We start from the raw sequence: 15,241 nt of genomic DNA on the forward strand, positions 1-15,241 counted from the left end.
ATTCAAACAGCATTATCGTGCAATCTTAATGTTGAAGATTTCATTAAACAAAAAGTGTGGAATTACAACACTGCACCCCACTGTACCACGGGCGTATCTCCATTTACTCTATTAAGGGGCAGGGACGTACATTCTGTGTTGTTCCCCTCTTGTCTTCAGAATATGTCTGGTGATAGGAAGCTTGATTTGGGTGCAATTCATAAGAATGTGAATGACAAACAGAATCAGATGAAAATTAATTTTGATAAAAGATTCAACTCCTCCTTCGTGGACATATTGGTTGGCGACTGGGTTTTAATTAAAAAAACGAATAAGATTAAAAAGGGGGAATCAAAATTTCTGGAACCAGTCCAAGTTCTTAAAGTCAGCAAAGGGGCTGCATTTATTGATAGAAAAGGTTGGTGGAACAAACGTCAATTGGTAAAGGTTTCTTCTCGCCAAGTGGAGATCATGCAAAGTAGACAATGTAGTATGTTAGAGGATCTAGATTGGAGTCATTGGTTAGAGGTTCCCGGTAAAAATGAAACTTCAATTGTTACATCCTCTAGCGATTCAAATGTTCAAAATGTTGTTGCACGCTCTTCTCGTGGCTGAACAATTAAGGCCCCAAACGGTTTGATGGTTTTGACAGATATTAAGGTATGGGTTATTAGTTTCAAAACATCTAGCTTTCAGGTGTTCCTGGCTCCATTGTTCTTTTCCGTAACACTCATCATCTCTTATTAGGGGTATCACAACCGTTGGCATGAACAGATTGCCAAGTCGTGAACGTTTTCCATAAGCTCCTGATAGGTATCAGTGCTGCTGTTCCGTATTGTGCTTCACTTTCCACATGTCAGTCAGATCTTGAGCCCTGGTGAACTGTGCTAGTGGAGTGTTAGTCTGGGATGCTGTTATACTTTTCACTCACCTCTCTAAGTGCTGGTGGCATCACATCATTAAAACCCCCTCCCATTATACGTAGGGGTTAGTCTGCTTCAACAGCAGGCCAATCTTATCTAGGATCCCTGCATGTCACCACGGAGGAGTATTTACATTAAATACAGAAAGCGTTCTCCTCCACTGTTTGCCGTGGACATCCGTTTGGGACTACCCATTTTTATTTTCCTCAAGGGGGGCTGATTTTTTTCCAACTACGATCGTTAACCACCGAGAGCCCTGTGTGAAGCCTTAGTGAACCATTCACAATAATTTTCCCCATCCAAGAATTGCAGTCCATCTCCATTAGGTGTGTTTCTTGTAGCACTACTAGGTCACAATCTTGACAGCATATGTCTTCCACAACCACTCCTATACTTTTGCCATTCCTGTTTGTGTTTCATGAGAAAACCTTTAGTCTACCTAACTATTGCACCCCTTCTTACTATCTTTAATAGATCGAGGCATCTGTTAAACATTCATAGCATGCTTTTTACCCCAGGCACAATAATATACCATAGATTTATACTATTCCATATTGGACATCCGTTACTGTGTATACTGATCGAGCAATGAATTCGTATTTCGGTATTATGTTTCAATGCTATAAACACAGCCTCCTGTGAAGTTGAAACAAAAGCTATCAAGTTCTACCTGTATATATTAAGGTAACCAGGGTAGCCTTTTGCTAATTTCACCATGCAAATGCAACATCTAAAAAAACATACAATCCAGACAACTAGAAAATTCAAAGGTTCATCTGTCTATAGTGAAAAAATTCTTTTTAATAGGTGTGACCAAGATGACTTCTCATTCAGGACAAATGACTGACATTGTAATTAGATTTATTTAGATGTACACTTAGATTGTCTCCCAGAATTAAGCCTGTTGGGTGCTTTGCTTCTAAAAGACATGATGTTCTTGCAAAGTTTGAGTTCTCTGTAGCCTCCTCTAAAATTTGAATGCCAGGGCCATAGTGCCTCAAAAGATTAGGATTCTATGTCAGGACCGGAGGCGAGGATTATGCTCAAGTTTCTTTATATCATACTCCAGAGGTTCAACTTTAACACAAAAAACCTCAAATCCCATGATCCCTTCAGTTCAGGGGTCAATCTGTAGTCCACCAATCAGCAGATCCTATGGGCTGCAAGAGCGTGTTGTTGCCAAGACCATTCCTCTTTCTTTTCATGCTCTCCAGCAGAGATAAGTGTTCCTCTCGCTAGTCAGGGCACGGGGGTTCTATATTTGTTTTTATTGTTTTTTGATAATACAGGATTCATAATAGTGTGTTGGTATTACTGAGATAGTGTTTTTGCTTCACGTTGTATTACTGAGATAGTGTTTGTGCTACATGTTGTGCACAAACGCGCTTGTTTTCCGATTTTATTCTCCAGGTTGTGACAGGTGAATATTTGCATAGCTGCTGCTTGTTGCTTTTCTTTTTATCTTATTCTCTGTGTTATCAGTTTTGGGCCGCGGGAGCTCCTCGCTCCACTCGTGGCCCCACTTGAGGTGACAGTGCGGTGCACGTCTGAGGCAGCTAGGGGGCACGTGCCTGTCTCGTTGGTTCACATTGCGCTTCTTAGGGGACTGAACCATCGGAACACGCATAATGGCCCACACCGCCTCCGTGCCACCTCACAGCTTCTGGAAGCCCTGAGGCCGCTCTCTTAGTCTGAACTGTGCCGCCCCCCCCCCCCTGACGCTCGCAGGCAGCGGGTCAGTAACGAACGCTGTAAGGCGGTTTTTGTCTACTTTTCCTGGCAGTTCTGTGCTTGCGGCAGGGAGCGCTGCAGTGGGCAGGCCCAGAGCAGATCGATACCCTTTTAGATAGCAGGGTGAGCCGCCCCTTCAGGCCAGATAGGCCCCAAAGATAGCACAAATTGAGATGCCCAAGCACTGTCCAAGTGCACGCCAAAACCTTGTTCCCCCCTAAGGGTGCTCCATCACTAGCGCTTAGAGCATTTGGGGGTTCTTTTCCCAGTTTCCTGGGCGTACAGTACAATGAGGATGGAGGAGTACACTGAGGAGGAACCCATTCAGGTACTCCCCTTAGATGATGAGTTCTGCGACGCCGTGGATGCCTCCATCCACCAGGCAGTCTCAGATGCCATGGGTCCTTTTGACCAGCACATTATGCAATTTGCCTACAAATGTCAAACTACGCACCCCCAGAAGCGCAAAAGCGCATCAGGCATGGATCTTGGCGCGTTTGAGCAACTTCAAAAGCATTTCTGGCCAGGCCAGACGGGGGTCCCTAAAGTTCTTTTCCTGAGGTCCCAGAACACTTTTTCATACAGGAGGAGGAGGAGGCGGACGAATCCGTGGACGAGACAGACCCATCTAGACCTTGGCACCCAGTACAGTCCCCTGGTACGGGTGCAGCCACAGATGTTGGTCCCTGAGGACCTGGTCCATCCCCGTTCTTCCGAGTGGACCCCCTCACCTAAAGTTACGGCGTTCGATAAAGAGGTTCGGGCTTGCCTCAGGGCGGAGTGCCCGCGCCATGCCCGACCGGGTAAAGTGGCGATGACCCCGGAGGTTGACCCTAGGATGCAACCTTCCTCTAAAAGTACATCCACGAAACAAAGAAAAGTATTGATAGGTCCTGGAAGTCATGTCAGGACAAGCTCTTGGATATCGCAGGTTCCCTCACTAAAGTCCTGGAGTTGGTGGAAGAGGCTAAGTTAGCAGGGACTCCACTTTCCCCAGAAAGGGTTTCGAATTGGGCCCAGAGAGCACTTGTCTTCCTAGGCAATGCTAATTGCGCCCTTTTCTACAGAAAGGAGGGGCTCCTTCCTCTTAAAAGTTGTCCCCAAGCTGAGAGACCTCTCCTCGTCTGAGGCTGGTGCCGTGGCGCAGGGTGGTCTTTTCGGTGACCTGTTCATCAAGGAGCTCACCAAGTTTGTTTCAACGTTCACTTCGTTAGACAAGGCACAATCCTCTATAAAAAGGTCTTACACCCCAGAGTTTTTGTTGGGCCGGTCGCGGTAGAGGGCGTTTGAACGGCCGTTTCTACACACAAGGCCCTCAATGAGGCACCGGCAAGAAGTCCCAGGACCCGGGTCGCCAGGAATTTTTCCAGTCTCGACATGAATACAGGGGCCGCAGCGGCAGAGGAGTGCCCAGAGGCCAATCCGGGCCTAACTCAGGTGAGACTTTTTCCTCTCCCGCATTAAACGGTAGGGGGCAGGTTGGCGGTTTTCATTCACAATTGGAGGGCCATTACATCAGATGCGGGGGTGCTTCAAACCATTCAGGGTTTCCACATAGTGTTCTTCGGTTCTCCTGTGCAGGAGACTAGCCCTCGGCCGCTGGTTTTTGTACAGGATGAAGCAGACCTCATTGATCAAGAGGTAGCAGATTTGCTGCAAAAAGGATTGGTGGTCGCCTCTCATCTTCATCCCAGGGGTTTCCTCAGCAACGTCTTCCTGGTCGACAAGATGGATGGGGGACAGCGTCCGTTCATAAACTTAAAAGAGTTTAATCAATGGCTGATTTATCGCCACTTCAAAATGGAGGGCATACACTTGCTCCGGGATCTCCGTCAGCCAGACGATTGGATGGTCAGACTGGACTTAAAAGATGCGCACTTAGTGGTCCCCATTTTTCCACCGCATTGCCATTTCCTGCAGTTTCTATGGAGAGACCAGGTGTTCGAGTTCGCCTCGCTACCTTCTGGGCTGTCCTCGGCAGCCTCGTGTTTCAACAAGGTACTCAAGCCGGTGGTGAAAACGTTACGGGCAAAAGGCTTTTGCCTCATCATTTATCTGGACGACATTCTCCTGTTGGATTAATGTCCCCAACGCCTCTCCTAGCAATTGTAGGTGACAGTAGATCTCCTCCAGAGTCTGGGTTTCATATTCAATTCCAGAAGTCTGTCCTGATGCCCTCCAAACAGATGACCTTCCTAGGTTTCGTGGTGGACTCCATGTCCTGCACTTTGAGTCTTCCTGCTCAGAAAATGACAATGCTCTGCAAGGAGTTGAGAAGGGTCTTGGCCCGTTCCTCAACCTCATTGCGACAGATCGCGCAATTGGTGGGATTCCTAGCCTCCTCCGATTCAGGCGATTTTTCCGGGGCCGCTCCATTACAGGGCATTACAACGCCTGAAACCCTCCTACCTCCGCAGGGGTCTACAATACTCCGATCAGGTTCCCCGGACCGAAGAAGTTTGCCTGGAAATGAGATGGTGGCTGGACCATATGGATGCCTGGAACGGCAGAGCCATCTCCGGTTGCAAACCAGATTTGGTTATCGAGTCCAACACCAGCAAGTCAGGCTGGGGTGCCCGGTGTGGGGACTCCTTTCCCAGAGGAAAGTGGTCAGCAGATAAGAGTCAACTCCACATCAATTGTCTGGAGCTGAAGGCAGGGTCTTTCCCGATTTAATGTTGGACGAAGGAGAAGGCGTCTTGCACGGTGCTCCTAAAGATGGACAATTTTTCAGTGGTCCGATACATCAACCATCTCGGATGGACGAAATCCTAGGCCTTGGCAGTCCTGGCCAAGGACTTCTGGATGTTCTGTTTCTCCCACAACATCCCAGTGACAGCGGAATACCTTCCAGGAGTCTCCAACGTAATAGCAGATTGGTGCTCCAGGAGTTGGGAGGACATGAGACTTTAGCAACTACATCCGCCGTTGTTACAGAAGCTTGACGATACCTGGGGCCCGTTTTTGGTAGAACTGTTTGTGTCCAGACTGCATCACCAACTTCTGCGTTTTTTCAGTTGAAGGCCGGACCCTCTGGCGTCGGCAACAGACGCTTTCCTTTAGGACTGGTCCAAGGAGAGTGGGTACGCTTTACCCCCGTTTGCCATGATCATGAGGCTCAAGAAGCAAGTTCGCAGGCAGCGGGCGAGGGTGGTTTTGATCACCCTTTATTGGAGGTCTCAAGTGTGGTTTCCAGTTCTACTGGAACTTTCTTGGGATTCTACAATCCTTTTACCCCAAGATCCTTTTCTCCTGAGAGATCCTCAGGGCGGTCCACACCCTCTAATCCAACAGGGGCGGATGCCCTTAGTGGCTTAGCGGATTTTGAGAGTCGCTGGCGAATCTCAGGCCTATTGGCAGAAGCTCAGGCGTTACAGGGAGCAGCTTGCCAACAAGAGCTATAAGTCAGAATGGACCAGATAGGTTGGTTGGTGTCTTCAGAATGACCAGGATCCCATGGGGTGCGAAGTGGTAGCCATTATGAATTTCTAGGCCTCCCTGGCGTCGCAAGGGCTGGCATATCGGACAATCAACTCCTACAGATCGGAAATCTCTTCAGGCCACCTCCCCGTTTCGGGAGCCCCCGTTGGTGATCTGCAAATTATTGCGAGGGATCCGTCTTTCACTCCCCCCGGAACCTCGGTATTCTTCGCTATGGGAAGTTAATAAGGTGTTACGCCTTTTTCAGACTTGGCAACCCAATAGGTATCTATGGCACAGAGAGCTTACGGCCAAGCTGGACAAGCTTTTATGCTTGATATCGTGTTGTTGAGTGTCCAATGTCATGGCACTGGACATTACCGGAAGAGTTCTCACCCCAGAAGGGGTCACTTTTCACATTATGCGCAGGACAAAATCAGACTTGAGGCTGGTGACCTACCCTGCGTTCGATAAATACCGAAGTTGTGTGTAGTTCGTTGTCTTAAGGAATACGAAAGCATGACGGAAGAGACTCCCCCCCGGGAGAGCGTCAATTGTTGATTTTCTTACGGAAGCCTTTCAAAGCGGTTTCGCCACCAACCATAGCCCGTTGGATCAGATGGGTGATGCAAGAAGCAGGGATAAACACCTGGCAATTCGCCGCACATTCAGTGAGAGGTGCTATGACCTCAAAAGCTTTTTCACTGGACGCCAGACTGGAAGACATCCTAAACGCCGCAGACTAGTCTTCGGACTCTATGTTTAAAAGATTCTACTTTAAATCAGTCGTGAATATGGCGTCATTGGTGGTTGACAAGCTTTGAACGAGTATAATCTTTGCCTCAGGTCCTGACTTAGAATGAAAAATTTCCTAGTAATCATGACGGAAAGTTTCAATTCTATTAAGCACGCGGAGGCGAGGATTATTACCTCCCGAGGCTTCATGAGACCTAACCCCTCCCGAGTTTGTACAGAGACAAATTGGTCAAGGCTCTTTTCTTTCTTCAACTTAAGGTATAAGTATGTATCTTTGAGTTTATTTCTGCTGGGGGGGGGGGCCATGCCTCATCTGTCCCTTGGTGCTTTATCTAATTGCTGTGGTATCTAGTGCTTGTTGTGACCGAGGGTTGTCACGCAGTTGTGGAGAATTGATTTATTAGTTTACATTTCATGTTTCCTAGGCTCTGACGGTTCCAAGACGGAGTAATAGACATCAGTGTCCAGGATCGCAGTAAAGAAAGAAGAATGGTCTTGGCAACAACACGCCCTGTAGCCAATAGGATCTGCTGATTGGTGGACTACAGATGACCCCTGAACTGAAGGGATCATGGGATTTGAAAATTTTAGTTTTAAAGTTGAACCTGCTGGAGTATGAAAATAAAGAAAGTTGAGCATAATCCTCGCCTCCGTGTCCTTATTAGAATTGAAACTTTCTGACATGATTACTAGGAAATATTTCATTACACTTTTCGATGGAAGTGATGGGCGACACGATATGAAAAATCTAACTTTCAATTGTGCATTTGTATTCTAGAATGTGTTTCTTCACATCCAGTATTGTATTCCCCACATACCACTATATATTGACATTCAACAATATACATATAGTATATTTTATTTTAGAAGTAATTCATGTTTTTATGGGGATTTCTTTATTTTGATACAGTACATTGTAAAAAGATTTATCTGCACTGTTCATATATACCTTGCATTTCCTGAATGGCATAAAACATGTTGATTAAGATAACCACAAGTGCAAAAAAACGATGGATTTAGGCCCAGATCCTTGTACTGGGGTGAATGTATGACATTGTTCTACATTCTGTCCATCAACTGTGTTTTTTGCAATTTTCACCCCGAGTGGGCTGGGTATGCTCAGACGTGAGTCCCAGGCTCTCCACACCACTGGAGTCAAGCTATCCAGGCTGAATGAAGGCTGATAGCCAGAAACCGGTCCTTGGATGCTTGATTCCGGTCTGGGAAAGACATGGCTTGGTAGTTCGGACTGGACTGTTCCCATGAGGCACAGGGTCAGAGCTGATTTGCATATAGCCAGTGTCTAACCCAGGGTGGTGTGGAGTGCAAAAAAACGATGGATTTAGGCCCAGATCCTTGTACTGGGGTGAATGTATGACATTGTTCTACATTCTGTCCATCAACTGTGTTTTTTGCAATTTTCACCCCGAGTGGGCTGGGTATGCTCAGACGTGAGTCCCAGGCTCTCCACACCACTGGAGTCAAGCTATCCAGGCTGAATGAAGGCTGATAGCCAGAAACCGGTCCTTGGATGCATGATTCCGGTCTGGGAAAGACATGGCTTGGTAGTTCGGACTGGACTGTTCCCATGAGGCACAGGGTCAGAGCTGATTTGCATATAGCCAGGCGTAAAATACAAGACTGCCTACGCCTGGACAATGCCCTCCGGATTCCGTGGCTAAAATACATTATTTCAACTTTCAAAGATCTATTTGATATGGATGTTCTTAAAGACCCCAAATGTGTTGTGGATATTCCTAAGTCGGAGGTTAAAGGTATCTTCCTGAGTCACAAACGTAATAGTCGTAGAGTCCAATCTATTGACTACTCTACACATGCCTTCTATTTTACCAATTTGGATGAAGAGGCTGGGTTCCCTATGTACTTGAGAGTAATCACTAGACAATCTCACCAATATGTTTTAACTAGACTGAGATTAGGCATTGTGCACAACTTAGTTGCATACCCAAGTATAAATATCCACTCTGTTACCCCCTGCCCGTGTGATGGAATCACTAAGCAAAGCACGCTGCACTTTATGTTGATATGCCCTTTGTATAAATCTCTACGAGTTTTTTATCTTAAACCGCTGTTTAAAAAATATTCTTAGTTAACCACTGCTAATGCCATGAGATTTTTATTTACACTTGCTACCCCGGACAGCTGCTTTTTTACTGCAACTTACATTCTTAAATCAGTTGGGGTTAGAAAAAGTATGGCTTTTTAGTGTTGGTTCATACCTTCTGCTGCTAGTCCTTGTGTTCCCCTTCCTTTCATTTCCTTTATGTCTTTTTATGATTCTGTATACTTTTGTGATGTTTTTTTTTTAACCATCGAATAAAGTTTATAAACTGAAACTGCATATAGCCAGTGTCTAACCCAGGGTGGTGTGGAGTGCAAAAAAACGATGGATTTAGGCCCAGATCCTTGTACTGGGGTGAATGTATGACACTGTTCTACATTCTGTCCATCAACTGTGTTTTTTGCAATTTTCACCCCGAGTGGGCTGGGTATGCTCAGACGTGAGTCCCAGGCTCTCCACACCACTGGAGTCAAGCTATCCAGGCTGAATGAAGGCTGATAGCCAGAAACCGGTCCTTGGATGCTTGATTCCGGTCTGGGAAAGACATGGCTTGGTAGTTCGGACTGGACTGTTCCCATGAGGCACAGGGTCAGAGCTGATTTGCATATAGCCAGTATCTAACCCATGGTGGTGTGGAGTGCAAAAAAACGATGGATTTAGGCCCAGATCCTTGTACTGGGGTTAATGTATGACATTGTTCTACATTCTGTCCATCAACTGTGTTTTTTGCACGATTGATTTGATGGCATGCCAAAATAACTGTGTATCACTTTATCTTTCAAAGAGCAGGTTTTTCCCATATGTAATTATTCCTTTAGCTGAAATTTCCATCAGATTTTATCATACACTAAAGTTTGGTAATAATGTTCTTGCTATGCTGTGATTCAGTGATGAAGTTCATAATTAACCACGGTCTTCCTGCTCTATCTTCCTTTTTTTTTACTTGGTGAATAATATTTGGTTCCTATTTTTGGTATCGGTTTTGTGATTTGCTGTTTTCAATACTTTCTCAGGATATTCTTTTTGCTTGAAACGCCGCATGCATCTCAATCAATCAACAGGCTTTATAAAGCACAGCTAATCACCAATGATGGTATCCAGACCCTGAGGGTCTTGCTGCTTCGAGAGTGCTCAGTTTAACAGCCTCTGATTCCTCCCTCTCATAATCGGCTTCTATGCTGCAATTACACTGGATCCTAAGCTATACAGCAAACTCAACACTCCATGCCAGAGAGTTTGTACGTAAAACAGATGGGTGCAAGACACTGTTCTTTGCTGTTTCCCTGTGGAATGGCTGGTTTGTATCACATTGTTTATAGTCTTCAAATTTAAATCATAATCAAGTCACTTTATTCGATTCAAAGAATCATAAAAGTATTTCAAAGAAATCTTTTAAAACATTTCACTAAATATCCCATCAGATTCAGACATTAGGTTCAATTTTCACTAAGGAATACAGTGCAACAAAATTGTATAAGTTAAGATTTCCATTTGGCAAGGTGCTATAACGCATTGGTCAACTTAATATATTGTAAGTATAAAGTGCAAGTGCATACTCAGTTAACCCCTACCGACAATAAAATTAGTTGAAAATATGCTAAAAATGAATAAAACATTCACTAAGTAGCAATGGAATGCATTCTTGCTAGTTTGCCTTCATCTGAATTAAACGGAATAAGATAATCCATAGTATGTATTAAAAGTCAAGCGGTAAAGCATAGGTCTAATATGTTTACATTAACATTTTTGCTTTCTCTTTTTCCTTAGGTAGCTGAAAGCCAATAAAAATCTACCAACCTCGAATAAAATGAATTGTGAGCTATCTGATCTTAGTATTCTCAGCATCTCTATCTAATTCCTAACATTCAAATCCGTACATAACGGCTTAATCCATTTTTTTCTAGAAATTACATTTGCTGGGCAAAAAAATAAACCATGTGTGATGTCTTCATTTTCTCCTAATGAGCATAAGGTACACTTAGAGTCCGTTTTCATAGTCTGAGACATGGCCCATTTGGCTGTAAAAGAGTTTAGCTGGAGGATCTCATATCTAAATTTCAGATAGAGTGCCTTTGCTAGTTGGGGTTCAATCTCATCAAAAAATGGCTCAAAGCTCAGGGTCATTTTAATAGACAAACATTGTGTAGTAAGTCTCCCTGATGCGCAGCCTAAAGTGACATTGTACAAGATAAAATTCCAATAAATGTGCATAATCTCGCTCTTTGATTCTAGCATCACCAGGCTGGGGTTTACCCAAAACCTACTCAGACCCAAATCAAGGCGCCATTTTCGGATATGGGCCAACCAGGGGAAAGTGATGTGAACATCCAGTTCCAGTAGCTCATGAAAGGTCTGCCTATATGTTTCTAATTCTGCAGTAGTCCAAATTTTAACCCAGTAGGACAGGGATCTCCATACGGCTAAACCTTCCAATCTTTTTATGCCAATATGACATGGTATTTTGGGGGAGGGACGCATACATTCTCAAAAGTTTGTTTTCCCCAACAAATAAAGGTTCTAAGATTTCGCCACCCCTTAGGTCTGATCCATAAAGGGCAGCAGTTTGGGCTCTAAATTTGTATACTTCCAGGACGGGATTATTAACCTTTGACACAGTCGAATGTTGTTTCTTTACAAAAGGAATAGCGTTTTGCATTACCATTGTCTCAGACTTATTTATTTGTGGCTTCCATGACAGTTTTGAGTCAAGGAGAACCCCCAGATATACGAAGTTGGAGACACACTCCAAAAGCACTCGGTTCAAGGCTATTTTGTTTTTGAAGCTTTTGTGTGGTCTGATGGCCATGTCTTAGAGGGGTTTATCTTGAGGCCCCTTAGTTTACCGTAATTGTTAAGTCTGTCACATAGGTTTTGTTACCCCTTTGGGGTTTGGGACAATAAAATTGTACCATCCGCGAATGTTAAGGCACAGACATGAGTCCCTCCGAGCTTAGGTGAATAGTGGGTGGATTTTTGCAAAATGCTGGACCAGGTCATTCCCATATAATAAAAATAGAGTTGGCGCCATGATACAACCCTGGCACACACCCCTCCTGACCAGAATCTCAACTGTGAGCTCCTCTCTTATGCCCCTGGGTACCTTGGCAAAACTACCCTCATGAAGCCTTACAATTTGTTTTAAAATCTCCTCTGGCACTCCCTGCTGGCGTAAGGTTTCCCATAAAAGGTCTCTTGGGATTGAATCAAATGCTGCTTTCAATTTTAATTAAAACAAAATATAAATGTCCAGATTTTAGCTTTGTATAATTCCAGGCTAGGCTTAAGAGTCTAACAACTTGATCAAATCAAAAAAGTGGCTTACCGTTTATCTATGAGGCCACTGATTTTCAAAAGTGTATTGTTCAGGGTTTTGATGTACTTTTTGGCCTTTGATTAGCTGTCTACTAGACAGACAATAACTAATCTATGTAAGAATACCAAGTGACTATGTGTTCCATGTGTCAATGTTGCCAATAAGCCATACTACACGTTTTACCCACCATTCCATTAGAATATCCGCATAACTAGAAGCCAGCCTTCTCTAGACAATATTAAAGAACATTTACTAATTCATTGTTATGTCATCTATGTGAAGGCTTTGAAGCCATCACAATATCCTATGCTATTATTTATGGTATACAAGAAGGCACACCAGAGTGATCATCCAGTATTCATCATGTCATGTTATGCCTTGTGTCTTAAGCAAACAATGGGCACTGTTGCATGTGTAAGATATTGGAGAGAGTACAAATGGTTGTAAAAAATGATTAACACATTCAGAGGTGGCTTTGAGAAAATTATCAATGGATGAGACTTGGACTCTTGCACACTTTCGACAGGAAGGTAAATTGGGTAGTCTTAGATATGTATATTCTTTGTGCTCCATCATGCCTTGAATGTACCAGTCATACATTTGAGTGTATTAGTCTTTGACTGCTTTTCATAATTCGGAAAACATGTACAGTCCATAAAATTCATAATATCGTAGTTGTCCAATTGCTTCATCCAAGCACATATCTTGAGACATCAAAACAATGTTGCCACCTTTGCCTGCAGATTTTATGATTAGAGTGTCATCATCTTTTAATGTTCTGATTACCTTAAATTATTTGCACTCTATCTCCGATAAAAGTGGTTTGTATTTTCTTTCAAAGGCAAGTTTGTTTATAGAGAGATAGCTAGAGATAGATATATAGAAATATACATATCTATAGATATAAAAATATTTTAGGTGCTTTTAGGGCAAAATATGATGGTATAAAAGCCACATTCCACAGGGATCCGTGAAATAGAGAAAATACTTTAAAAATTCCCAAAGCTACCAACATTATGCAGTAGAGAGAACTACATTGTGTAACAAGGTTTTCTAAAATATACAACACAAATCTGCAATTGTGCATCAAATTTTCTGTCAGTATAATTATCATCCATTTGAACGAGAAACAACATTTTTGGGACATTTTCAAATTATGTGACAAATTATGTAGCAAATTATGTAGCAAATGTGCTAAATGCAAAATGATGTGCTAAACACGGATAGTATTACATAAATCCACTGTCCCACTGACCCTCGCCACTGTTCACAAATTAATGAAAGGTAAAAAAAAACTCAACATCTAATTAGTGTCCATTGTAAGCTACACTTTGAAGAAAACAGCAGTGTCCCATAATAAGTAGGTAATATGACAAATTAATAAAGGGTAACATGTGCTATATATATATATTTCAATACTGCCATCTTGAATTTCTAGCGACATTAGCAAAAAACACTTGTAGCAGCTCCATGGTTTATGATTTTCCAAAAACACTTAATGGCAATCTTGGACCATATTAAACTTACCCTCTCTCTAAGGGTTAATGAAGGTCCCTCAGAGAGATGATAACTAAGGGTAAGGAGCTTGTCAATAGATCATGTTCCTCTACCAACACTAGAGAAACTCAAGGCCACAATTTTCCAAAGAAGCAATGTGCGGTCCAAGCATTTTATTTAATTTCATATGGCTTTGTTTGCTTTTACAAGGGCATGCGTGGTTACTTATTCCTCTACCAGTCTTATCTCGAAGTCTTTACAGTTTCTCTTTAACCTCAAGACCCTCATAACTGGCACCTTCGTTAATGGTTAGGAGCTTGTCTTACCACAATGGCCTTTTTTCCCTTTATCTGGGTGGGGCTCATCAGATTGTCTCTCTCACCCCTCTTCTCAATTCTCTGGAGCAGTATTACCAGTGGTAACCCACCTCACCTTCCTCAGTGCTCAGTGGTAAGGCCTCCATCCCACAATTTCCCCCAAACTCGACAAAACTCCCAAGTCAGGAAAGTTCGAGGAAATGGAAAGACAAGTACCAGACCTGCCTCTCTGCTACAGGCTCTCTACTACCAGAATGCTTTCACAGTGTCTGTGTCTGTTACTTCAGTGTTGCTTTGTCAGTAAGACTTCCATAGAAGTCTGGGGAATTCTCAGTGGCCACATACTGCACTTGGGTTCATTAAACTCCTATCTCATCTTTTCACTTTGCAGACATTACCTCAGGCCCAGACCTCCCTTCATAAAAATGGTATCCCTTTTCTGCTGCGAAGACCTCTCTTTGTCCCGCCTTACATGTCTTCTTTCTGTTCTGGATACTAAAACAAAGCTACTGGAGGGTACAGAATTGTTTTTTCAATTATGCCCATTGTTTTCTTTCCTTGTTTCAGGTCCTAGATTTCTCTGCTTCTCTTAATGGCCCTCATCCTTCATTCAGATTGCTACAAGGATGATTATAAATTTAAAGAAAATTCCATGATGGAGAAAGATTGCTGCTGCTATGGGAAATACTGCCGCCTTGCTGGTGATGCCCTAAATGGCCAGTCTGGTTTCACTTTGCCCTAGTATATGACGTCCATCTATCAGGACAAGGGTGACAACATCACTTACATTCAGCAACGATCTACACAAATAACCCCGGAAAATATTTGGATTTCAATGTATACAAAACACGCAAAAACTACCTCTGTTTTGTCGAGTGTTTGGGCTAGATGTCCTGTTCTTGTTTTTTGTTGTTTCAGGGCTTGATGAATCCGATTTGTTCTGCATGTCTGAAGACTTTCTGCTATATCTTAAGAGAAAACAGTAGCATTTATTGAAAAGTGATTGCAAAAGCTTAAAAATACAATTCAATATAATATAAAAAGTATAATTTCCTTTGAAAATGACGTATGAAATAGGAAAATTTAACTGGTGATTGCGGTGCTCTCAGACCTTGCTCTGCTACCACGTACAAAGAATTTGGAGCCTTCAATGTTTTTTACATGCATACGTGTAGCACAGTAAGTGAAAAGAAAGGCAACGACTTGGAGAATCTCCTGAAGG

The 15,241-nt window shown here is 43.3% G+C and overlaps 1 protein-coding gene across 4 annotated transcripts in view; it reads right to left on the bottom strand.

Moving 5' to 3' along the window:
• The window catches only part of MCF2L2 (MCF.2 cell line derived transforming sequence-like 2), a 2,082,183-nt gene that overhangs the window by 129,635 nt on the left and 1,937,307 nt on the right, over positions 1-15,241 (bottom strand). For all 4 annotated transcript variants that reach the window (XM_078665987.1, XM_078665986.1, XM_078665989.1 and 1 more), the window contains exon 26: positions 14,881-14,987. In XM_078665987.1, coding sequence (XP_078522113.1) covers positions 14,881-14,987 — 107 coding nt within the window. The remainder of the gene's footprint in view (positions 1-14,880; positions 14,988-15,241) is intronic.

The sequence above is a fragment of the Lissotriton helveticus genome, chromosome 11 (assembly GCF_964261635.1).
Source record: "Lissotriton helveticus chromosome 11, aLisHel1.1, whole genome shotgun sequence".
NCBI classification, from domain to species: domain Eukaryota; kingdom Metazoa; phylum Chordata; class Amphibia; order Caudata; family Salamandridae; genus Lissotriton; species Lissotriton helveticus.